The following is a 25,261-nucleotide window of genomic DNA, read 5'->3' on the forward strand; positions in this document are numbered from 1 at the left end:
GATCATATACCCATAGGTATCCAATGACTATTTCGATCCATTTTTTAACCATGGTTAGCCCACCCTTGCTCCTGGCATAGCCAGAGGAGAACCACACTAACCTCATCTAGGAAGTTGGAGCAGCAATCTCCTTTTTGACAAGTCACGTGAGGGAAGAGGGATGAAGAAAATAAAAAATTAAAATGAACGTACCACAGGTCTCAAATTTTCCATAAATGTCACCTTATGTTAAAGAAACACACATTTTGGATAACCCACTTCCACCTCACTTTGTAGAAACTATGCTTGTAATCATCTAAATTTCTCCTGGCCCTCTCCTTTCTTCCTCAGACTGAAATCCTACATTCAACAATTCCCACCCTAAGCTATTAATTGCACTGCTTTTGGTACCAGTGCAAAATGACCTTTAGCAGTACATATTCTCAAAAACTAGACAAAGACAGTGATTAAAAATAAACTGTCAAAAAGTCAATGAGTGTTTTCCATCAATATGCTAGGTCAATGAGAGATATAGCAAAATAGCACCCAAAGGCATAGAAAACATCTACAGCACGTGCAGAAACCCCTTCTGTCCTACCTTTAGATATAGAGCAAAGAGGTCTACACTGTTGAAGAAAAAAAAAAAGCGCAGATGTATTGCTTTCACCAGAAATGCAGAGTTAAAGTGAATAATAAATATTCCTTCTAGTAAAAGACATCACTCTTAAAACAGTGTCCCTTCAAGGAAAAAAAAAAAAGGGGGGGAGGAGAGGGTGGGAAGAATTCAGCTGTTCTCATTAAGTTGAAGACACTCTGCTTTCTTCTGCTATAATTCCATGAAGGAAATCAGGTTCAGGAAAATGTTTCCAGGTTTTGTTGTGTTTGAATGTGCCCTGTTTTATATAGGGGCAGCTGAAGTACACGTGCTAAGAGTTTCTCTGACTTAAACCTTAAGACCAAATAACTTAAGACACTTTAGGACCTAATGTCTTTAAGGACCACGTTTTATTGGAACCCCATTCAATCCTGTGACATGAATACATTTATCTCCTTTAACTGTGAAGTGCTAGAAAAGCAAACGAGTATGCAGTGATCTCCAGATAAAATTATCACAGGTCACAGCTCAGATCAAAGGAGTAACTAACTTTTGCAGAAGCTGGAGAAAGGAAGAGTCAACAACATATATTAAAAAGACTTCCCCCAACTCCACTGATCTTCTGCAGAGTCCTATGGAGGTTCAGACCTACCAGCACCCTCACTGAGGAAGGCAGGCATACAAATAGTCTCCTTTACTGTTCTGATGATATTCTTTCTATAAAGCTTTGGTTCGAAGCAAGCAATTCTGAGGTACGGTGGACACCAGAGTCATTGCTCCCAAAGGAGCATCGTTGTCCCTGTGGAACAAAACCCCAGGACTGAAGACATGGTTACAACTGCTGTCACAGGAATGAGCTTGCAGCTCTGCCTGAGCAGAGAATTGCATGATCTCACCCCCAAAACAGACAAAGGTTGAGGCATTCAGCTGGGAGAGGACACCTCAATACTAGGGTCAGAGGTACAATCGCCCTTGGCATGGTATCATATTAAGCCCCCATCCTTCCTACCCCAAGAAAAAACTTCAGAGAAGGTTAAAAGAGCTACATGCATATTTGTACTTCAACACAGACTTTACAGTTTCAGCAAACCACAAATGAGACAGGTGGGTTTTAAAATAAGGCGTTTCCCCAAGTCACATGTCTCCAAACACACTCCATTTTCCCTGCTTTGATACTATATCACAATACTTGCATCCAGTGAGACAAATAATCCTATTGTTTAACGCAGCCCAAAATTAAAGCCTGGTCTTTGCTGGCCCATAAGCACCACTGCAATAATCATGATCAAAAAAAGCAATGTCTAATTGTCATTTTGTGCAAAGACTGGGACTGTATGCTGCAAAATATTGCTAGCCAAAAGGAGGCAAATACAGAGTTCTGCTCCTCAGCATTTCTGTAAAGGTCTTATTTTTAACCATACTGTTTCTTGAGGAGGAATTTATGAAGCTTTGCAGGTTACAGAAGTATCTGGGAAGACTCTTATATGCTGATGACTGGAAGAATATTATACACAGCAATCTTCAGAAATTACCAGCCCCCATTAATAATCTCATTTTCCTTCACACACTCACCTTACTCTACATCTCCTCCATTCTGATACCTCAAAGCAACTTAATGGCATTCCACTACATGGAACATTACCTTCATTAGGAAACAGAGGCAAAATTTGTAAGGGAGTTGCCCAAAGCACCTACAGTAAGTGACGAAGCGAGGCAACTCCCCACTGCAATCTCAATCCCCTTACAGTCACCAATATCTTTGGCAGAGGTCCCACAGGGACTGGATTTCCACCCAGAACATCCCAACTCCCAGCTTTTAGCACTGTTAAGAATCACTGCCTCATCACTACATACCAAGGAGTCAGGAGAAGACAAAAGGGTGAAGGCAGTACAAGCTCAAACTGACAGCCATTCATTACACATTAGTTACAGATTTCTAAATCTTAGTAATATTTTCATTCACCCAGATGACTTCTGCAAGTGACTGTGGAGCCCACCTCTCCTAGGCCACTGGGATTCAGTCAGAGTCAAAAGAAAGCAGTCAAACCAGTCAGTAAGAGACACTCTCTGAGCCACAAAAATTTCTTCATGGTTCTCTAATTCACTCACCAAGAGTGAAAATAAATCAGATCTAAATGTATTTTGATTTGTTTGGCTTACTCTGTCTGATTTTTAAGAATAAGTGTTTATTTTTTTAACCTGCTTAATCCACATGGTGGAAATGTTCTGTAGTTTTCTCTTTCTTCCCTGCACCAATAGATGTGTGCTTATTCTTCTTCCCCACTGGACCAGAAAGGGTCATACTGTACCTAACTGACCAGTCTGCTGATGCAATATATAACAGCATGCCAAAATCATCCCTCCCTGCACTGGAACCTGTGCTTCATTCCTGCTGGGCAATTCTGCTTCTTAGGTACCAAGAAGGTCTTGCACAGAGGGATCTCCCCTACTGAGAAGGGCCAGAGAGAGGATTCTGCCTGGGATTTGGCTTCAAACCCAGAAACAGCAGGACTGTGGAAGAACGAGATTGTTGGAACTTTTTTGGAAGACCCCACTTTGTGTGGTTAGCATACTCTGAGTAGCACTGACACTAAGAAGTATCAGGATCTTTTCAAGATTTTAACCAGCAGCCCCTCACCTTCAAGCACATGCAAAGTACCTAATACCAGCCCTCCCCAGTCTGGATTGAGGGCTTCTGTAGCATCATTTCCAAAAATGCACTGAAGGCAAAGCAGACTGCCATTCTCAGGAGAACATGGACTTTACTGAGGGGCTGGCATGCATGTAAAAATAAACTTTCTTCTCCCTGTACTAGAAAGCCAACTCTCCAACATCTCAACAACCCTGCTTGTTTTGGAAGCTTTCCAGTCACATCTTTCTGTACATGCTATCGGGTATATATTTTATAAGTGGCTTTTCTCGGTTAGAACACTGCTGTTCCAAGCTTATTCCATTAATACTTCATGTGAAAATAAACCTCTCCGTATTTCAAGAAAACAACAGTTCCCTGGCAACAATTAGTGGAAACTGTTGTCATTAGTATTTTACTTTGATTGGAGAACTAAAAAGGGGGGGAGGGGACCCTCAATTCTCCTTCACAGGCTTCACTAAAACACACGGTTCAAAGGACAGTTTTCTTCTCCAAAGTAGAAGATTTCAAATATCAATTCCCAGAGAGGTGGGGGAAAAAGGAAAAACAAAACAGCAGCCAAGACCATTGTAACTACCACAATCAGCTGTTCCACACTGGAAAACATGTTGTCCTCCATATCCCACTGCTATTAAAAAATGTGCAGCTTGAAATACAATGACTAATTCCACTTTTATAGCCAACTGACTAGAACATCTTTCTAAGATAAAAGAGAGCATTAGTGTTCATTTGAACCAAAAAATACCCACTGAAAATAGGAAATCTTCACTATTTTAAAATTAAAAAATGCAAGCGAGAGCTCTAGGAAAGCTTGGGTGTGGAAGCGCTTGAAACAGCTTTGAAGTCACAAGAAACGCAAAGGCTCCAAACTTTGTCACACAAAGACCGAACTGGCAATTTGTCAGAAGCCAAAGGGCTGCAGCTAATTATTCTGGATTTGCATAGCTTGTGAAACAAAAATAAATGCATGTCCCCATCAGAGGCACTTGTGATGATTTCCACTTCACTGCACATGTTTTCAATCTTACATTCTTCAAACTAAGCCAAACAGATTTTTCCTGAAAAACAAGGTAGATGGAGATGTTCTCTCTCCCTCACCGGCGTACAAAGTCATAAGAAACTGGATACTTTACTGGCTCAAGAACCACCGACAATTTTCAATTCTAAATTTGGCCCTATGCTAATTTGGGGGATGGAGGGGTGAAATTGAACAAAACAAAAGTTTTTATTTAAAAAGATCAGAAACAGCTTTACCTTTTAGAAACTACCTAAACCCCTTCTTTCCTATATTCCATTATAGAAAATGGATATTTTTTTTTAATAGTAAATGCCTCATCAGACAACCACTGCATAAGTTCAGAGGCAGCCTTTCCCTTGAAACAATGATGAAAGAATTTATTAGGAAATGCTTCAATTTAAGCATTTACTGGCAAGTCACCCCAATGCCAGTGTATGAGCTGCTTTGCCTCAGCTTTGCCAGCTGCTGCCTACCCAGTAACTGCCTGCAGGCCATGGCAGATGGGCTTCAGTCATGTTTGTCACCTGTTCAGAGCATCTCCACTCCTCCTCTGGCTACCAGCTCAAGCCACTCCAGCTGAGCAGGCAGCTGCAAGGGGTGGCAAGAGCTGGCAAGAAAGGGGAGGTACATAACTGCCACAGGAACCACAAAAGCATTACATTCAGAATCCTTTAAATGCAGCCTTAAGATTAAATGCAGCTGAACTGGTGCTGTCAATCACTGAAAGAAAACCAGCAACACCAGGTCTGCTGACCACCTTCAATTGCTCTTCCCTTCCTTTTCGGCCCCGCACAGCAGTACACGGAAGCCCCAAAGCTGAGCAGCATGTGGCCCCATGCCTCTTCTGAGACAGCGGCAGCTGGAACTCCTGTCCCGCAGGTTTGCCAGCACAGCTCCCAATAGACTGGGGCTGGTACAGCAACAGGTTCCCTAGAGGAGCTTGGGTACATCCTTCAGTCTTCCCTCCTGCAAAACTGGAACAAGAGCACTTCCTTACCTCACAGGGTACAAACAAGTAAGCACCCTAATTCAAGAAGCAGCCTGATACTGGGGTGACGCCTACTTAAAAAAATTAAGCAAGTGACCTGCCACAAGGTAAGAGATATAGCACAGTATTCTGTTAAGAGCCCGTATTTAAAAGCCAAGATGACATTTGGATTTTTCTTGTAATATAACACTGGTTTGTAGCTGCCCCACTGACTTGGATTTAAGCTGCAGAAAGCAAATCTAGATCCAAAACATTGCCAGATCTTAAAGATGCTGCTACTCCGAGTTCTGCCGCTGCCCACTGGAAAAACAGAAATGAGCTAACCCATCTATACTCCCAAATGTTTGGGTGCAGGCTCAGGCTCATGCTGTCTTTGGAAAGTTCATAATCTTTAAAGCTTTTTATTTAATTTAGGCCAGATAGCTTGATGGATGTTACTCAGTTGTACTATATAATGTCACACATTTCAGCTCCTGTGCATTGAGTTCACAGTGAATTCTCATTATGTTAGAGTTTAATCAGTATTTCTAAAAAAACCCTATTACTTATCACCACACAAGTTGAGAGGTTCTTTGTTTTCAGTGTGATGCTTGAATAATGTCTTACTGCTGGATAAAGGAGCATGACTGCTTAGCATCCCACTGCCATTCCTATTCTTCCATTACTTCTCTTTGGAGGATGTGCATGTTCCCCCACTTAATAAAAACAGAAAGCTGGAACCACTCTTTCTGCTGGAACCGAAAGTCTGAGACAAGACAAAACACAGAACTTGAACACAAGTCACAGAACATTAATTGCTGTCTATAGCAGCAGCTCGCTGATAATCTGTATGGCGCAATTAGCCTTAAGATAGCAAAATAAGAGGATTTCATTGGTGTAGGTAAAGAATAGAGGACCATCGTAATTCCTTACTGCAGGAAGGAAACAGAAGTCACACAGGTGCTTATTTGAAGACTTTGAAGACTTCCCTTTAGTAGTAGGAAATTCTTTCCTGCTCCTGTGAAACATCTTTGGAAAATAATAATCTGACATCTGTTCACAGAAATCAGCCCATACCAGTCCATTGAGCTTTGCTATCTGGAAGCCAGTAACTGTACCTTACCTTCCGACTTGCTACTTATTATTGGAAAGCACGTCTACATTCAGAAAAAAATTTGAATTTATGTAAAGAAGAAAACAGATGAACAGCCTGTGTATTTTTGAGTTTTGAGTTACTTGTCTATTGTCGGGTGTAAAAGCTAGTTTATCTTGAACAGGATAGGTTCTTTAAAGGAGGAGAAGGGGAAACAAATCAAAGAAACACTGCTGCTCAACATAGGAAACCAATATTCCCTCTGTCAAATAAACTTTGTCCAGCAGATCGACACCAAGACATCCTCCACCTAGAAGCAGGGCTAGTGGGACAGATCATGCGAGGTCATTCAAGCAAAGCTTTCTAGTAATACTGGATGGAGAAAGAGCTCATTTCTGATACATGCCCTACTGGCTACAAGTACATGCATCAGGATATATGAAGCAATACACAAGCGATAGGCAAGGGGTGATCACACACAGCCATCCATCCTGCTCTAGCAGAGCAGCAGGCATCGGTGTTTCAGGTATGCCTTTGGGGCACAGATTCCCAGTATAGGTTAGTCTGACATCTCAACTATGCTGCGAAATTTGAGACCATAAAGTAATTTTACACAAAATCCTGTCTAGTTCTGTCCAAATGTTTCCCCAAATGCTCTTCCAATAAAGAAATCCTTTCCAGTCATTTTGTGTCTATCTGATGACTAGCCATTAAGCTACACAAACATCCGAAGACTAACAGGTAACCCATGGAAAGACAGCAACTTTAATCTACAAGGTAAAATGGAATTTGCCCTCTGTTCAGCTAATCAGTGTATCATTGAATTCATCTCATACAAGCACCTTGCTACCTAAACGTGCAGTGCAGGCGCAAGGCACATATAACAAATGCAGACATTAGACTGTAATACACTGGGGTATTATTAAAATAATAGTATCCCCTAGACAGCGACACAAATATAGGCTAGCTTTCTCCCTCTGCTACTCGAAGCTGTGCTTCGCAAATGCTGGTTTGTATTTAACAATCTGGAGATGCTATTATCACAACTGATGAAAGAAGCTGCTCCTTAGCTCTGAGCAATAGGAGGTACAAGTATGGAAGGTGATGCTGTAGTGGTGAACGGTTAAATGCAGCCAGTAAAGTATATGCCCTTTTTCCTTGGAATACCCTGCAGCTCTCAGACAACCACACATACCTGAAAGACATATTCTCCAGTTTAACCAGCAATGAGAATTTTTTAAAGCCTTTTCTGATAGTGGATTCTTTAAAATAACATGGGCTGATTTTTCAATTATTTTTTTTTAAAGTGCTTTTCTCCTATTCCCTACTGGTGTTGAGAAGCACCTTTCACATAGACTTAAGAGCAGCCTCAACTATCAGTGGCTAACACCCCATTTTCCTCCTCTCTCCTCTGTCCTCTCCATTGAAGCAGTTCCATCTCTGCTACTGAGATATGAGAATACAAGTGTGAGGAACACACTGACCACCTTAGACTGCAAAATGAGCACTAGGTAAGCATCAGCCAGACTGAAACCTATGACACACAGCTCTTCTAAGTACACAAAATAAGCCAGAAGGAAAAAGCATGCTCCTTCTTCAATCTTTTAGGGCTCTAGTGCTCTATGTTACAGCTGTCATGTAACATAATTCCCTTCCCAAGTTGCCATCATCCTTTAAGTAACATCTTGTGTTAAATATGACCATTCAGACCTGGGAAAGAACAAATGTAGCCAACACCTGAGCTTATCTATAGATGGGCTACAACTCAAAGGCACTTTAGTATCATTTCTCTGCTCACTAGGTTACAAGAACATTCCTTGTGCCATAGCTTTTTTCAAAGGCCAGCTCCTGTTTCTGTTAAGCCTGACTGTCCACAAACACAATAAACACAGAGTAACATCGCCTAATCAACTATCAGATCTTATTAACAGACACAAGAAAAGCCAAACTGCATTCCCACTTTCACCAAACTGCATTCCCACTTTCACCAGGGCACCTGCTGAGTTAAGACTAGATGGGCTCAACACATGCTTCACAAAAGGGGGATCCTCTTTTTCCAAAAACAGTATCCGTAGCAGAGAATTGAATGAAAAAGAAAAATAATTAAGCCCAGGTCATGTTGACATCTAAATGACAGCATTTAAAATCAGTAAGCCTTCTTTATAAGAAAACAGAGGGCAAAAAAATCAAATATAGTTTTTACTCACCTGTACTACTTCTACTCCTCTTTTCCTGGAAAAGAAAAGAAAAAAAAAAAAGGGGAATGGTTAATGTTGGAAACATGGGGAAAATGTAAAAACAAACACTAATGGAAAAGAATTGCTTCATACTAGAATACAAACAATAAAAATCTGCACTAATGAACCTGATTCCAATTCAGGAATGCACTTGTTCAATTCCATTCCCTGCCTAGGAAGCACTTCAGCAGCTTCTGAATCATGGCCTCAGAAGCAACCCAAGATGCGTACTAAGCAGCTGCACCACTGGGACTGATACAGCTGCCAAGTGAGCAGAGGTAGGAAGTGGCTGATGTTAGGGAGGAAGCATCTCAATTTTAGTCAGTTCTACTTTGCTCTTCATTTCTCATCTGTCCTCAGAGTGTATGACTTGCACCACAGCACATTCCACATGCTTGATAGATCTCTGATTTTGATCCAAAGATACATGCATAAATGTATGGGAGAATGAACATAGCACCTTGCAGCCATTTATCCTCTTATTTACAGACTTGTTCTACCCCTGTCATCTTGGTACACAGAATGCTTTGCAGAGCTACACACACAGTGACTCACATCAGTTATTCTCTGCTTGAAACCCCTGCCAAGAAATTTTTAAGTTGTCCCATGGCTTGTCTCCATCACAAGCACAAGAATACCCAAGCCGGCTCCACAGACCAGCCCTGCAAACAGAACAGGGAAGGGGACAAAGGAAGGGTATAGGCACAGGTCAGGTCCAGAACAGAGAGACTGCCCTGCAGCTGGAGCACCCTGCCCAGATGTGTCATCATACTGCTGCAACTCCATTGCAGATACATCCCCATAGATCCACTGCTCAAGACAGATGATCCATTTTGGAAGCAGTGCCTCAAAACTACAATTATTTAAAACTCCAGCTGGTGATTGGTACTGCACTGTGTGTGTCAGATAGACCTAACTGTGCTGGCCTCGGCAGAGGCAATAACCCCTACATCGTGTAGCAGTGCCCAAAGAAAAGCTAATAAATTACACAAGCAACCATGCAAGCAAACACATACAGATTCAACCCCATAAAGCAAGTATGCTCCATTGTCCCAGCCCAAGTAAGCATCAAGCTACAGGCTGGGATGGGACTCTCTGCATTCATCAGCCCCCAGTGCTGCAGTTTCCTTTGGGAAGAAAGGGACACACACCCAGGTATGTGAGCAGAGAAACAGACACAGCATACTGCAACACCCTGTTCTAGATGGTGGGCAGTCTGGACGTGGAGACACCAGAAAGTGCAATGCCCCATAGTTTAGACACATACTTGGACTTCAGTTCAAAGACTTGTAGTCAGTCTGGCTCCTGCAGGAGCAGAGTTCAAATACTTGGGGTTTTTCAGAAAGGCCCATGCCTCTGAACGCTGGTTTGGCCACACAGGGAATAGTTCTAGTAATCCTGAAACACCAAGGATAAGAGACTGGAGTGGCCTACTAATTATACTCCAAAATGTCGAGAACTGCAATTGGTAGAGCCAATTTAGGCAGATCTGTAGAGATGGTCATCTACTCTGCTGGTACGAGAACTGAGATTCAGGTACATGCAGCCAGACAATGCTCAGTCACTGCATTTCACAAGTTATCAAGCAAAACAAACCATTTCTGCTCAAGTCTTGAGAGCAGAACTGAATCCCTGGCACAAAGCCCAGCTGTCCCTGCTCCATGCCACCCTCCCAATACATGCAGGCTATTTAAATATGTTAGAACCTTCTCCTCACTTTGAAGACATAGGGAATTTAACTTAAAAATCAAAAGCCTTAGCAAACACAAGACAGGAATCTCTCTTCCTCATTCCCACTAACCCCACATGCGAAAATCAAAGACCCTTTTTCGGGGAGGTCATAGAGCAGGACTGCCTAACTCTGCCCTCAATGCTTTTCTATCTAAGAGCGTCTGTGCTGTTGTCCATAGTCACAACTGCTGCACACTGCTGAATACACAATGGCTTCTCCAGTTTTCCGCCCGATACAGTAAGTCTTTCTTTTCGGAAGCCATTACAAAGATGCCCAAAGGGACAGGCGATCAGTCAGCATCTATGACACAAGTTGCTCCCTTCTTCCACTTTACCAGTGTGGAGTTTCTCTGGCCTAGAAGCAGCATGCACTGCACAGCCACAACAGAGAGCTTGTCGTTGCTCAGCAAGAAAATTTAAAAGAAAATGAAACCAAGCACCTCTTGCCGAGAATTTCAAAGCCCTCTTGCAGATCACAGTAGCTTGTAAATGGTGGGTAATTAATATACTGCCATTACAGTGTGGGAAGCATTGCTGCAGACCATCACCTGAGGCTGGCCAGATGTGTTCCAACTGTGTTTTGAGAAGAAAATATGAATCTCCTAGAGAAAGGGTTAATAGCCAAATTGCTGAAACCATGATTTTCACACAGCTAAGCAAGATAAGTAAGAAATATTAGGTAGAGAATGTTTTTTTGTAAATTAGGGCAGCAGCCTACTCGGAAGCATTCCAAGTATTTTAAGCTAAAACTTAAAATAACCAAACCAGCTATACTTTTGCTGTGTCTGCCCTGGAGTAAACAGAACTCAAAATTGCCATTGAAATACACCAGGCTTCAAACGGGACCACTCCAGAGCCCCTGGAAGAATAGAGGCTGATGGCAAAGGCTGCATTTCTTGCCATGCCTGCATACACGCTTAATAAGCTTTGTTCTACTTTGAAGAAGAAAAATACTTGCAAGCTGGTTGCCAAACCCACTTGAGAAAGAGTCAGTCCAAAGGTTTTCTATAATCCCCTCAAAATGGACTTTGCAAATTTACTGGGACTCATCGAAACTGACTGTGCTGCCCAAGCAGAAGGGAAGAAGTCAGACCAGCACCCAAGCAGGGAGAGAAGGGGTGCCTGCTGTTGGATATGATGTCACACACGCTTGAAAAGCTATGAGAAGGATGAAGCAATTGCCAAGGTTAGCTTGTAGCGCTGGGTCTTCCCCTTTTTCAGAAGGGGGGATGGTCCCCTTTGGTTACCTTAAATATGAAAAGTTCTCATGTTTCAACCCAGGGGGACCAGAAACCATAGAAGCATGCATATTTTGAGGATTAGTTAATTTGGAAAAAATACTCTACCAAAATAGCTTTTTCTGAAAATAAGTTATTTTAAAAACAAAAAGTATCCAAACCACCAGGATGTCAAGCAATCACACACCTCAGTTCTGGCATTAGCTGATTCTCCACCTCGAAGATTTCCTGTGTCAGTGACTTCAGACTTTTCAGCCGGGCAGGTCACAGCTGCAGGCTCAGGGCAGCAAGACATCCCTTATGCAACCAAGCATGCAATACCATCTAACCACACTAACTGCCTCACGTCATATGCGAAAGGGCTTAGGGACAGGCACGGAAAGAAAGCTGATCCTACACACAAGAAACTCTGGGACCCTCAAAAAATGAGCAAACAGAGGGAATGAAGCAGGCTGTGGGCCACAAGCAATTCCCCAACAAGGGGCTGTCTGTGCAGGACTCTCAATGGAGACAAGACGGTTGCTGAATTAACTGCTCTGGGAGTCTGACAGAGCCACGGACCAGCCACCACTTCTTCCTGTGGTGCTTAAAAAGCTAGTAAGAAAAATACATCCTACAGCCTTGGTGTATGTTCTTTTAGGCTGTTTCTTTAGCAGAGGACAGGCTTTCCGTTAGCTACGCCAAGACATGCGCCAGAGATGCACTTAACATACATGAGATACTACAACAAACTCCTCTCCCAGCGCAAGCCACAGATGCTTGCATGGGTACGGGAGTACAGCTCAGATGCAAACAGCAAACTGCAAATTCTGCAGACAAGCAAGACAGTTAAGAAAAATTAAGTGAGGGATACAAAAATTTGTCCAGGCTAAGCAGAATGCTTCCACAGGTACCAACGCCTATGTCAAAGGTGCTGTCTCCCAGGGGGGGCTATTTCACTTGGAGTACTGACCACTACTCGTGTCCCTCATTGTATTCTCCATGACCCTTCTTTCTTCCCTTGTAGCTTGACACTGAGCCACAGCCTACCAGAGGAAGAGCTCCCATTCCCAGCTGGCCTGGCTGCCTTCCGATATTAGGAAGGTTATACAAAACCCACAGCAAGTCTCTTTTTCTGAGGGGAAAAGAAAGATCATTATTAGCTGTATTTCCCTTCTCCCTCCAAAGAGGCAACACAAACAGGTCAAAGAGAGACTGCATCTGCCCGCATTCATTGAACAGATGTTTGAAAAATGGTCAGTTCTAAACTATACTCCCAGAGGTCACTATTTTTAAAACACATTTCATTCCTACGATCATCAGCTCAGAAAAAAAAAAAAAAGAAATTATTAGCAAATGTTAAAAAATGTCTGGGAGAAAAGAAAAGGGGGAAAAGTGTTTGAAGGTGATAAAACTAAACACCTAACTTACAGCAAAGAATCAATGTCTTCAACTGGCATAGTATGCCTAAAGCTATGGAAACCTATTCAGGTGCAGTACAAATTACTGACTGGTGCTTCATGTGTTCCCTTCCTTCAGCACGCAGCTCTGCTGAATCATGCACTCCAACGTTTAAAGGAAAAACAGAAACATTTAAGTAACTGCTGCATTAGCCTGCAATATCAAATAAAACCCAGAAGCTTGTTACGGCTTACTAGTTCTATACCTGAACCCTGTAAACAACTCTACTGGATAATGCAAGCCTCCCCATATGCAATAATGATCAAAATAATTACCATGCAGGTTGACTTCATGTTTAAGTTAGAATGACGTATGGATTTAGACAAGAATTCAATATCAAGTGCATAAAAGCACATTAATTGGTGTTTTGGAATCAATGTTTTACTACAGCCTCAAACTATGTAGAATAGTTGGCTTTTGGGGTTGGGTGTTTGTTTGGGTTTTTTTAACATCCAAAGTAAACCGTTTGGACTAATTCCCCACAGCATCTAGGACCTGAACGTTATAGTGAGTGACAGTCAAAAGAGAAAATTACTATCCAGTCATATATCATAGCCATGGTTAAGTAACATATTTTTGCTGTCTGGTCTGAGTGACAGATTGAAAAATGCCAAACAGAATTTACAATTTCAAAAGTAAAAGGCAATCTTTGTATCTGTTTTAATAGCCTAAGAAGTTATTAGTGCATGCAGTGAAGTTCATTTTCTCATAAGAGAATGTTTCACCTCCAAAACGTCCCACGTAAAAAAGTGGCAAATATTAATAACAATGTATTGCTTTGATATAAAAAACAAGAGCATTTTCCCAGAAAAGCAATACAGTGGCATCAAAGGGAGTTGTATAAACATTAATGCGTCAGAGCAAACACCTGCAGCCACCAAGACTTTCCACCACACTGAAATTATCAGACATGGAGGAAGGCACCAGGCAAGCAATACCAAAGCAAAATGGCCTTGCAGACAGCCCGTTTCTCCTCCTGGCACAAAGGCAACCTCAGCTCATTTGCCTTAGTTTTTCCATTAGCAGAATACCCTGCATTTCTGTAGTTAAATATTTGTGAGGATCCTTGTTTTTATTATTTTTCATCACTGATGGACTCCACCTTACTGTCTATCAGGGAAGCAAGCAAGTGGCAACCCCAACACAGGGGTGCTCGCTGTCCAGGGGCCCTGGCTCACAGCCGCAGGCATCAGTGCACATGGAAGTTAACTGACAGCATCTGAAACATGGCAAGACTCAACTGTAACGTGAGTATTTTTTGTGGTTTGGTTTTTTGCACACAGACCATCAAGCAGGCAATTAATCAGAGTTAATTTTACCAATTTATATCCAACTATTCTTACCTTTCAGCAAGCTTTTCCCCTTCAGTAATCAGTATTTTGGAAAGCTTTATGACTGAAATGGATCAAAAGTTGGCATTTGGGGGAGGGAGTGCTCAATTTTCTCAGTCTGTAAAGCACCATCGATCCAAAAGAGAAGTGAAATAAAGTGCACCTTTATAATCCGGTGGGAACAGATAACGTAGTATGGGGGAGAAAAGGTCTCACTTAAAACTCTTGAGTGCTCTTTAGATGGGCTGAAGAAAACCCAAGACTTTGGGCTGTTAGAGAGGACCTTTTAAGTAGAAAAAAGAAAATCAGAGAGGGTAGCCACATTTGTGCATTTCTTCCTTCTTTTTATAAACAGGGAATGGTCCGAGCAATAGGACCCCTGATACATCAGACACTACAACATTACTAAGTGGTTTTCACACCACCACCCCATTCACACGTGACATTTGGTAGAACCATCTGATCTTCTCCACATCTTCAAAGCATTGTATCATCCCATTTACAGCTATAAAAGTGCTTCTTAAGAGAGTGCTGTATCAGAACAAAGTGCCCTGAAAGGGACTAGAAAATAAGAGAGGATCTTCGTAGGGCAGCAGCAGCATCACTCCGGTATTCACCTGCAGCACCACAATGCTTCCACGTGCCAAAAATTCCCACCACAACACACACAAACATTCACCAGCATCTCACAGCAAAGATCCAGCTAGAAAGCCACTAACCCCTTATCCTGCAAGAGCAATGACAAAATGAAGCATCCAACATCATGATTTCAGAGGTTTAAGTAGCAGAGAGGAAAAAGCCATGAAAGAAAGAAACCAGACACTGTAAGCAGTAACTAGAGGAAATAAATTGCCTTTAGTCACTAAATATTAATACAAAGTTTCAGTAATAGTTTCATGAAATATTACAGGGCTACTAATTTCAGTATTAAAAAACAGATATTGCGGAAATAAAATCAGTATATCCCAAGTTATGAAAGCCATAAAGTCAGTAAATACAAACTCAAAAGGATCTGTTTTCTTTTTAAGCTAGGCATTTAAGATGGATCAGTGCTGCTGAGCTCTGCCAGACTCTTTTCTTGGAACTAGTGACCCCAGGTTCTGGGAGCTCATACTCGCTGCTTTCCCAGCAGGGACACAAAACCTTTAACCACAGTCTTTTGAGAAAAAAAAACAAAAACAAAAAACAAAAAAAAAACAAAAACAAAAACAAAAAAAAAAAACCAAACTACCAGCTGAAGAGCCATCAGTGGGAAGAAGGAATGATTAACAGCCGCACAGAAAAATTATTAAAGGCAACGAGTTATTCATCCTACCAGACAGAGACATATTTAGTACCTGATGACAATTATAAGCAATTGGGCAGGGTTCAGCCTTCAGCCATAGGCTTACACCACCAGACATTATCAGATTCAGTTCCCAGCTATGGCAGGCAGCCACACCATGTGATCTCTTTATAACCTTATTAAAAACCATCTTCAAACCAAGCTGTTTTGGCACCGTATCTTCTATTACAAGACATTAATTTCCCAAAGGTCAGAGTCCTTCAAATTTGCAGGCTAAATTGTTCCAGCATCATACTTTGGCTTCAATAAACTGCTTGCTTCCTTAAGTGCTGCAAAGAACATGCATGTCCTTTCTGCTCCCAGCTTCCTTTGTCTCCCCACGACCCTGGTCACCCCAGTGTTAATATGACCCTCTGCAAGAAGCAAACACATGACCCATCTCTTTCAAAAGTCTTTCTAAGGTCACGAGGCACTGGCGATGACTGAGAGAGACCTGAGAAGAGGCAGCGTAATCACAAGGCAGAAGACAGTATCCCTTCCGGGGACAGATATGGTATTTATCTTTTACATATATATACATATTAAAACTCTTACTGCAGAAGCTATTAGAGGCTTCTAGAAACATGTGAACATATTTACATTTTACGAACAAAATGAACAATAACCTCACACTAACAGATTTATAATCTGAAGGATGCTTAATATTGCATACTTGCTCTCCAGTGCCATGATACGTTCAATTAGCTGTCATGCTGAGGCAGAAGTTTTCCACGTGTGTTGATAAAACTTCTTGGTACTATAACCATAAAACAAATATTTTATTCTCTGAAATCAACTTTCCTAAAATTTACATTTTATATTATTCTTAGCAACTCTCCTTCCATATTAATTTAAGCCAGCAGTTATGAATTATTAGTGTCTTATTCTGTTAAATCACAGAGTAAGTCACTAGTCAGCAAATAAGATTCTAAAACCTTCCATTGCCAGTGGGGCCCCAAAATCAGGTGTGCAGATTTTCCTCAAGGGAATCTTCACGCAACTTGGGCAAGAAGAGCAATCCCCTATTCGCTAAGAGGTACCTTAGTTAGCAGATTGGTATTTTACTTCTGACTTTCCAGATATTGCCAAATTGCAGGAAAAACTGTATCCCACTTCTTAACATCTATTACACTGAAGTAGGAAGGCAGATATTAGTGTCTCCTCAACTCCTCCAGTACTAAATTGGAATGTAAGGCAAATAAAACCATACTGAAAGACCTGCCATGAAAAGCTACCTACACCGAAGCTGAAAGGACGACTCACGTTGACTCAATGGATGAAGATTTCATCCGTGTCATTTCTGGATAACACTGCTCCAGCCTGAAAGCTAATGGGAAATGGACACTTCCACTTCTTCCCTGCACCAACACTGGATCCAATAAGCAGACAGTATTTTTCAGTTTTCCAGATGACATGAGTCATCACCTTCTTCATTTTGAAGAAGAGAACACCCTAAGTGCTCAAAAAGCACAATGTAACGGTAAACAACTCCGCAAAATGGCATTAAAAAGGGCTGCCAGAAAAATGCCATTTTAAGAAAGTTAACAACAAATTAGGATGGTCAGTCACAAATAGTCACATGAAAAAGAGCAGTAAAAGTAAGGAAACACCCAACGACCTGCTGGCAGTTAACTGGAAGTATTTACTGTCAGGAAATACCCTGAAGCTCCTGTGGCTACAGCTAATAGATTTCTTATGCAGAAGCTCCTAAGAGGACTTAACAGACAAGGGAACACTCAGCTACAGAAGTGCTGCAACCTGGAAGTGCAGGGCTGCAGGTTGAGTTCAGGCTTAAAGTTTCTCCCCTACGAAGCACCACCATCTTGGGAATCTCCTTGTCATGGCAGAGACAGCTGGCAGCACACAAATACTGCAATGACAGACTGATACAGCTTTATGTTTATAGTCTATGCCAGCTGCATTTTGATACCCCTCAGTAAGCTTTGTCCAGCAATATGCAGAATTCCTCCTACCTTTGCACAGGTCTTTCTAACTTTATGCTCAGACAGTCCTCAAACCAAACTAGCTAACAGTATTAGTCAAATGCCTATTCTCTTAGACTGAGATACCATCGCATCTGAAGTCAGTTGCGGTGCCACTCCTCTGAATTCTACCCATAATTATGTTGCCCTCTGCATTGCTTCTGAGTAGTATCAACTCTTGAACAAAGAGGTTTACCAGTAAATCCTTGGACTGCATCAGACAAGATAATCAAGCTTCCTGCCTGTCTGCCTCCTTTCAAAGACCACATCTTTTGCAACAGGAACTAAGAATTAACAAGTGCTGAAGCAATGCATGGAGAGTTGAATCAACGCACACATTTACGCTTCTACCTACCTACCTATAAATATATCTAGGAACTGGACCCTCAGCTAGCCTTAAACTCCTCAGCTCAGGTACTAAGAGCCATTTTATTGTGGCAGCACACAGCTTAGTGCATACTGCAGCGCTCACCTGAGGATGTAGCCAGCTTCTGGGTTTTGCAGCCAACCTTCATTATTTCCCTCCTGAAATCCCCTGAACTTGTTTGTTTAAAACTATATCACTGGTATCTTCTTGTACTACAGTCAAAGCTAGACTGAACTGTAGACCCATTCTGACTGGAAAAGAAAAACAGGACAAGAAGGGCAGAGCAGAGGTAAGAAGAGAATAGATCTTTTTGTTCCAGCATGGGCAAAGGTGTCAGGGTGATTGGGGAAAAAAAACTAGTCCACCCCACATCTGTACTGGAATGCCAACAAAATCAGGTTGGTCTTACAGATACCCATTTAGGAAGAGAGCAGCTCTCAGAAATAAAAGATTTGAGCCAGATGCAAGCAAGCCTTGGTTTATTCTGGTGCTTCCTTTAGGCTCCTGCCTCATTGTTCATTGTGACCCCCAATATAAAGTTCTTACTGTTCAGTAAGTGTTTTAGTTTTTAACTTAGGTACAGCAAGGCTAGTAAAACCTGCATACATATTTTATAGAAAGCTTTCTCTCAGAATTGTAACAACTACCAATGTCCCCTTATTAAAACAGCTACCTCCCATGTTTTGGTTAATCAAATATATTCAAGGTTTCTGGGGCTTTTATAAGGCAAGATGAGGTTTACATAGGGACAGTATACATTTTTTCCCTTCATTTGAACAATACAGAATCATGACATACATTAAGACACCCAGAAAGTTATTTCATTAGTCGTTTTAGACTTAAGCACTATCAGATTTAAGCATCAAATGATTCTTCTCTATTATTGCAGATAAGCTGTCTGAATCACAAATATTGGTTACCAGTATTAATGCAAATGGCATACTGTTATCAGCTACCAAGCAAGATTAAAGAAACAATACAGGGATTTGGGGTGATAATATAAATCTAGCTATAGTTTTTATATATATATACATATATATATATATATGTGTATCTCATTACAACTATCTAACTAGAGAAAGGGATCTTCAGATTAAATACATTCATGTCATGCCCTATATATAAGCCCTCCCAATACCTCCCTGTTCTATCTGGACAGGGAGAATTCAGATTGAAGTAGTACATCATCTGGTAAGCTAACCTACAATGTGCATAACCCTATTGACAACAATTGTCTTTTTTTGGAAGAGGAAAGCAAAAGAACAGAAGAGAAAAGATGACAAAAGGTAAAATGGTTCAGTCTCTCAAGCTCACATAAGAATTCTGAGTGCCCAACCTATCTCAGCCTACAGTAAGCAGAATTTCTGAAAGTGCCTAGCAATTGCCCTCTAAGAATCTGAGCCCTTCAGGACTTTTCCTAGATTTAGGTATCTACCACAGTCACTTCTAACGATCTTATTGGAGCTTGCACACAACTACCTGGCAAAAGCATACACAAAAAGAAACCGTATTCGAAACAATCATTTACCAGAACCATTATCTACAGTTTGTCTTAACTAGATTGTAATCTCTCTAAGCACTGCATTTGTACAGCATCCCACACCACTGACCTGGAGAACTACCACAGCACTCTGGGGTTCTAGCAATGCAAGTAACTCTGATAACAAATAATGATTCAAGAAAACAGTGTGTCTTTGAGTCTCTGGAAGGTTTGCAGTGAGCTTGTGGGTCTCCTACCAAGTTGATGTTCAGCATGTCGAGATCACTTTGAGGCATTTGTTATAACAGCATAGACACTCTGAAGAAGAAATTTTGTCATAATCTGTGAAATCCCAAGAATGAATTAAGAGTGTCCAGGGGTGGGTAGGGGCAAGGGTCAGAAATCTCCTTCCTACAAATGCCTTTCTACAAAAAGCATAGGTATGGCAAGCCAACCTAAAAAGCCCTCTGCCTGCTAGATTCTCACACACCAATCAAAGCTCAGAATTCAGTTTCTTAAAATAAATTAAAAAAAACCCAAAACCCTTAAAGTAGACTTGTGCATAGGCTACAAGGTGCCACTTCCACACCCCTCCTTCTGCCCCCTCCCCATCACCTCTCTCTAGCATGCTACAGGTGCTCCATTTACTTTCGTAAATCTTATCTGCATTCCCACCTTTTACCCAAATAAAAGTGCTCTAGTGGCTTGCCTTGACGTTCTAAGGAGCTTCAGCTGCTCTCATCTTCAACATAAGCATGCTGCACAAAGACCATCAGTCCAGTATGGCCAGTGAGAGGAGGCTCTGCTGGGCCCCAGGCTGGTGGTGCAGGTTCTGCAGGTCTCCTGCACACCACAAGGGAGAATGAACGCACACCTCCACTCTGCTAAAACCAACGGGTACAGAGAGAAGAGCATGTCTGCCAAGCCAGCCTTCATCTAGAAATGGCTTTTAGTCCACTAACTCTGAAACCAAATGCTGTACATCCACTGCAACTTTCCAAGACTTTGGCAAACAGCCTTGAATAAACCTTTTGGGAGTTTTTATAGAGGCCCAGACACCCACTGAGACATGCATGAAATGTGTAATACACATTCTTTTTTTTCACTTCTTGGATCTCTCAAGGAGACTGGGCATTTTTTTGGCAGAAATTAGAGACGTATTTAAGTTCAGCAACTTGCCATGCAAAAATGAGTTTATTCATCTCCAGCCAGGCTTCAAGATATATAGGTGTCTGGGGCTTTTTCCTTCATGCAAAACTTCATTATACAAACAAGAGAAAGTTAATACAAGAAAGTTAACATGTCTGCTCACTGAAGAAACCTGATTGCAACTTTTTTTTATCCCTCCATAAGGGATGGCCCTAATGTTTTGGCACTGTACAAGTCAGACACCAAGTCTCCCTCAAGTTTCATTAGCTTTGAGAGCACTTGTATTTCTTGTCTCCTACATTCACCAAGTGACCACTGTTTGCATATGCAAAGAACAAATTTTCCTCTTCATTTATGGAACCAGAGTCATTCCCAAATAAAAAGCCGGCTAAAAGCAGTTCTAGTATCATCTGAAACTGGGTTTTACCTTTATTTCACTATGCAGCTCCCCCTAATAAACACTGTATGAACCATGTCAACAGAAAACAGAAAAGCACCTGGAATCTAAAAAGTGCAATTCTGCAGCCTTGTACCCTATTTGAGACAAAAAAGATGTTCACCAGAAAATATCTGGTGTACAGATATTGTACCAGTAAAAATCAAAGAAACATGAACTGGATTGCTTCTCTCCATTTGTACAGATTCAGATGCCAACACCAATAATAGGAAATTCCTTCCCCTGCAACTGACTCTTCTGCTTGAGTTTATATCAACATAGATCAAAGAAAAATTATTTTACTTTATTTGGAAGCCTCATTAGAGAGGCTTGCAATAAAATGAAAGTTTGGCTTCCAACAAGTGATGATCATACTACTGGAAAATATTCCATTTATTGACACGTGGCCAACTTCCCTGAGAAGCAACAGGACAGTGCTGCAGTGAATCATCTTGGTGATCTGCACAAACTACACATGATCCTGGAAATCAAATAAAACATCTGCAACATGCAATATTTGAGTATGGTCCTACTTACAAGAAAAAAAGATCTAAATGGAGAGACAGCAAATTAATAAATGTTTTTAATTATAAGCATAGAGAATAATATTAATAGCTGATGTGAACATTGGGGGGGTGGGGGGTGGGGGGAGGAGGAATGGGACACAAAACAAAACAAAAATCCAACCACCACACACCCTAGGCAAAAACCTTACCAAAATGTTCAGATAAGAGAACAGAGTTTTCCATTGGTCTCATTGGATGGGGCTGCAGTTTGAGGAGTTGGAAATCCAATACATGGAACAAGCTACTGCTGCCAACCTTTTAATACCAAGGCAACGTAGGTCATGAAGATTCATAGAAATACACCAAAAGCTTTGGGCAGGGATGGACAGAGGATTGTTATGCATAGGATCAGCAAGGTCAGAAAGCACAAACTTGAAGATGGAGCAGAGAGTAGACAGTGAGACAAAAAGTCTCCATCACTCATGATAGTTTCTGCACCTGAAAAGGGCAAAACAGTATCTCTGAGAAGTCTCTACCCTAGCTGTCCTGGTGTCTAGACCACTTCAGAGAAGCACATCTATGTGTGTGTTACAAACTTACCTATTTTATCAGGCATTTTATCTGCTTTACATTACACTGAAGTCTGCTGCTAAAGATTGATTAAAATTCTCCCTGTTTCTTCCAATCCATAGGCTTCTTGCTTTAAGCAGTATGTATAGGTCTGCAAGAACACCCATTTTCTTGTTCGCTTTAGTGGATTGTTCACAGTGCAGTAAGAGAAAAAAAGACACCAAACTTTTATAAATCATAAAGCACAACTCCTGCCCATTTTTTTATCCAAGGTGTTAGACAAAATGCATATCCCTTCACAAGGTAAAGTGAATGACAAAGATAAAAGTTCATCAATGTTTGCTTACAAGAAATTTAGGGCATCCCATCTCTCTGAACCAAACTATTTCTTCTTATCAGCTTCAGCCCTTCTGCAGGCACCACTTTGCCCAAAAGGTCACCTTCAGAGCTCTGCCTTGGGCCAACACCCACAGCACGTGTCTTGCTGTCTCCCACACCCCTGACCTTCCATGGCACATCTTGCTAGTAATCTCTCTCACACAGACACAGTGGGGTGCACATACAAGGCACTCTAATTAATCCTGCCCTTGTTTTTTTCATAACTTATCCTAGACAGCAGCTGTTACACCTATCCTTTCCATCAGCGACTGAGCACATGGGGTTTAAGACTACAACTTTCCCAAACTGGCCAGGGCACACAGCAGCTGATACACAACCCCCAAAATGCCCCTACATTTTCTAACCAGACTGCATTGTAGCCCAGATTTGGATCTGCTGGGAGGTCTGCTATACTGTGTAACTGGAAGAACCCAACAGTTTCTTGGGTCGCCTCAGGATTTTCTAGAAGCTGCCTCGACAACTTAAATCATACCATCATACTTGGAGCTCTGTTACTTGTACTCTTGTTCTCCCTCTCAGAAAAAAAAGCTTAAGGCCAACAGTTCTTTTACATTTGTTTCCCTTTATGGACTTACCTAGATTCTCTAGTACCTGCCCCTCCCCATTACAACACTGGTGTGATCACAACACCCTGATGAGTTTGTAAGATAACCTAAATCCCTCTTAAAGGGAAAAATAAAAAGCTAAATTTCTATTCTAATCTACCAAATAACCATTATTCTTATCATTGCTAAGAAGGCGGATATATAAACAGCTGATCCAGCTTTTGAGTAGGAGCTGGAAAGGCAGACACAAAGGCACAGTAGCAGCTAGCTGTTTTCCTTTGGGTTATTTTTGTCTGGCTCCACCCTGAAACTCACTCTTCAATCCCAGTAATTGGCAGCAACTAATTAGAAGGAAAAATGCAAGCAGTTTATTAAAAGTTTGATTAAATGTTGATTACGTTTGATTAAACATGACCACAGAACAAATTTCCCTTGGACAAGAGCGCTCATTTTCTCTTGCTCACTTCTTTTGTTTGTAGACATAAGAGATAAGAACTGTGGAGATGATGCTATACCACACACTGGGATTTCAAGCCTATAGGTGACTGCACAACACAAGGCAAGGAGAACCTGATGATTCCTCTGCTGTTTCAGGTTGCTTCCCACATTGCCCATCATCAGATGCACACTAACTCCCCATGTTCTCTCTTTAGGGCTTTCACGTTTGACTGAGGGGTGTCATACGTAGGATCAGCTCAAAGATACTGCCAGAATTACATCACAGGTTAACTGGAGATACAATCAGCATAAAAGAAAGGGACTTGTAGAAAGGTTACAACTTTTAAATTGCTGTAATTCTGAAATATGTACAAGGACTTGAAGAATCATTATACATGGGGAAAAAAAAAAATGTGTTAAGTAACAGCTTCAAAAGATGTTGAAAATTCTCAATGTCTTAAACAGATCCTTGAACTACAGCTGCTAAGGAAAGTGATTTTTTTCGTCCCATTTGCTGTCACTTAAAAGTTATCAAGTAACAGTTAATGAAAGTGACTGAACCACGTAATACTATTAGAATTTTACACACAGAGAAACATACACATTTACCTCTTAATCTCTTAGTAAATAAAAATACATTTGCTCCAAATACTTCCAGGAATTCTTGTTTGTGAAGGCAAAAGAAAATCCTTGACCAAGTGTCTGCTTTTACACCCCACTAGCACATTTATCTGCAACAGCAGGATTTCTTACCCCAAGAACACTTCTTCCCAGGCAGCATGTTTCCACAGCTCTTTGCACATCAGATCCCTGCAGTCAGCCCTGTTTCATAAAGAAGGAGGCTGTTCCACACCCAGCTTTATGTAACCCCCTTGCACACAGTTGCTCAGCCTCCCTGACTTCGCTCTCTTGCTCTGGGTGAGTATTATCTGCCTACTTGGACTTGCAGGGTTTCACGCTTGGTCAGCACACAGTCCAAGGTGCCAGAGTAAGCTACAAAATACACAGGCATCACCTTAAGGGCAGAAGCTACTCCAATTTAGCAAAAATGTTCCTCTTCAAGATCATCCCAGTCCTCCAGAACAATGAAGTTGTGATGGTTATAAAATGATAATCAAAACCTTGTGAAAGTTGCACTCTAAGAGGCTATATAAACTGTCGTTATCTTATTTGGACTACTCCCTTACATCTCAAGGAAACACTACATCACCCCTAATTATTTTCTCTAGTTAGTTTCCAGATAAAGGTAAAAAAAAATGCCAGGATAATAATTTTTTTTCAAGACTAATTTGAACACCTACATTTTTTTTCCTCCATCTGAATTCTAGCAACACCATCCACAACGTGTAAAAGAAGTCTTCCTCCAGCCTGCCCTGCATGTCTCTGTACCACCACCCCAAGGCAGACACCAGAGAAATGTCACCCCAATCCCACAGACAGCTCTCAGACCAGCAAGGCTGCAGACCACCTAGCACCCTCTGCAAGACACAGCTAACCAAAAGCCCATCATTGTCAGTCTAACAGTATCAAGGCCAGCCTTGATTTTGCAGCAGAATCCTCTCTCAAGGCCTGGCTTCAGGAGAAGACCAGTTTCAGCATAAAGTACTAAAGTGCAAATTTTTAAAACCAACAAAAAGCACTGGCCTGCATATTGGTCAGACATAACACCTACAGTTCTGATTACCTATTTCAGATGGAGTTTACAACAGCAGCTATGTGCCCCAAGGCACTTTTAAACCATAAACACTGCTTGCAGAGCTACACTACAGTTTTATGTATATCCATG

General features: G+C 41.4%; 1 protein-coding gene across 2 annotated transcripts in view; it reads right to left on the reverse strand.

Annotated features, from left to right (window-relative positions):
- The window catches only part of ITPK1 (inositol-tetrakisphosphate 1-kinase), a 158,121-nt gene that overhangs the window by 112,870 nt on the left and 19,990 nt on the right, over positions 1 to 25,261 (reverse strand). For both annotated transcript variants that reach the window (XM_010583869.1, XM_010583868.1), the window contains exon 2: positions 8,510 to 8,534. In XM_010583869.1, the coding sequence (XP_010582171.1) occupies positions 8,510 to 8,534 (25 nt within the window). The remainder of the gene's footprint in view (positions 1 to 8,509; positions 8,535 to 25,261) is intronic.

The sequence above is a fragment of the Haliaeetus leucocephalus genome, unplaced genomic scaffold, assembly GCF_000737465.1.
Source record: "Haliaeetus leucocephalus isolate CR32 unplaced genomic scaffold, Haliaeetus_leucocephalus-4.0 Scaffold932, whole genome shotgun sequence".
NCBI lineage: Eukaryota > Metazoa > Chordata > Aves > Accipitriformes > Accipitridae > Haliaeetus > Haliaeetus leucocephalus.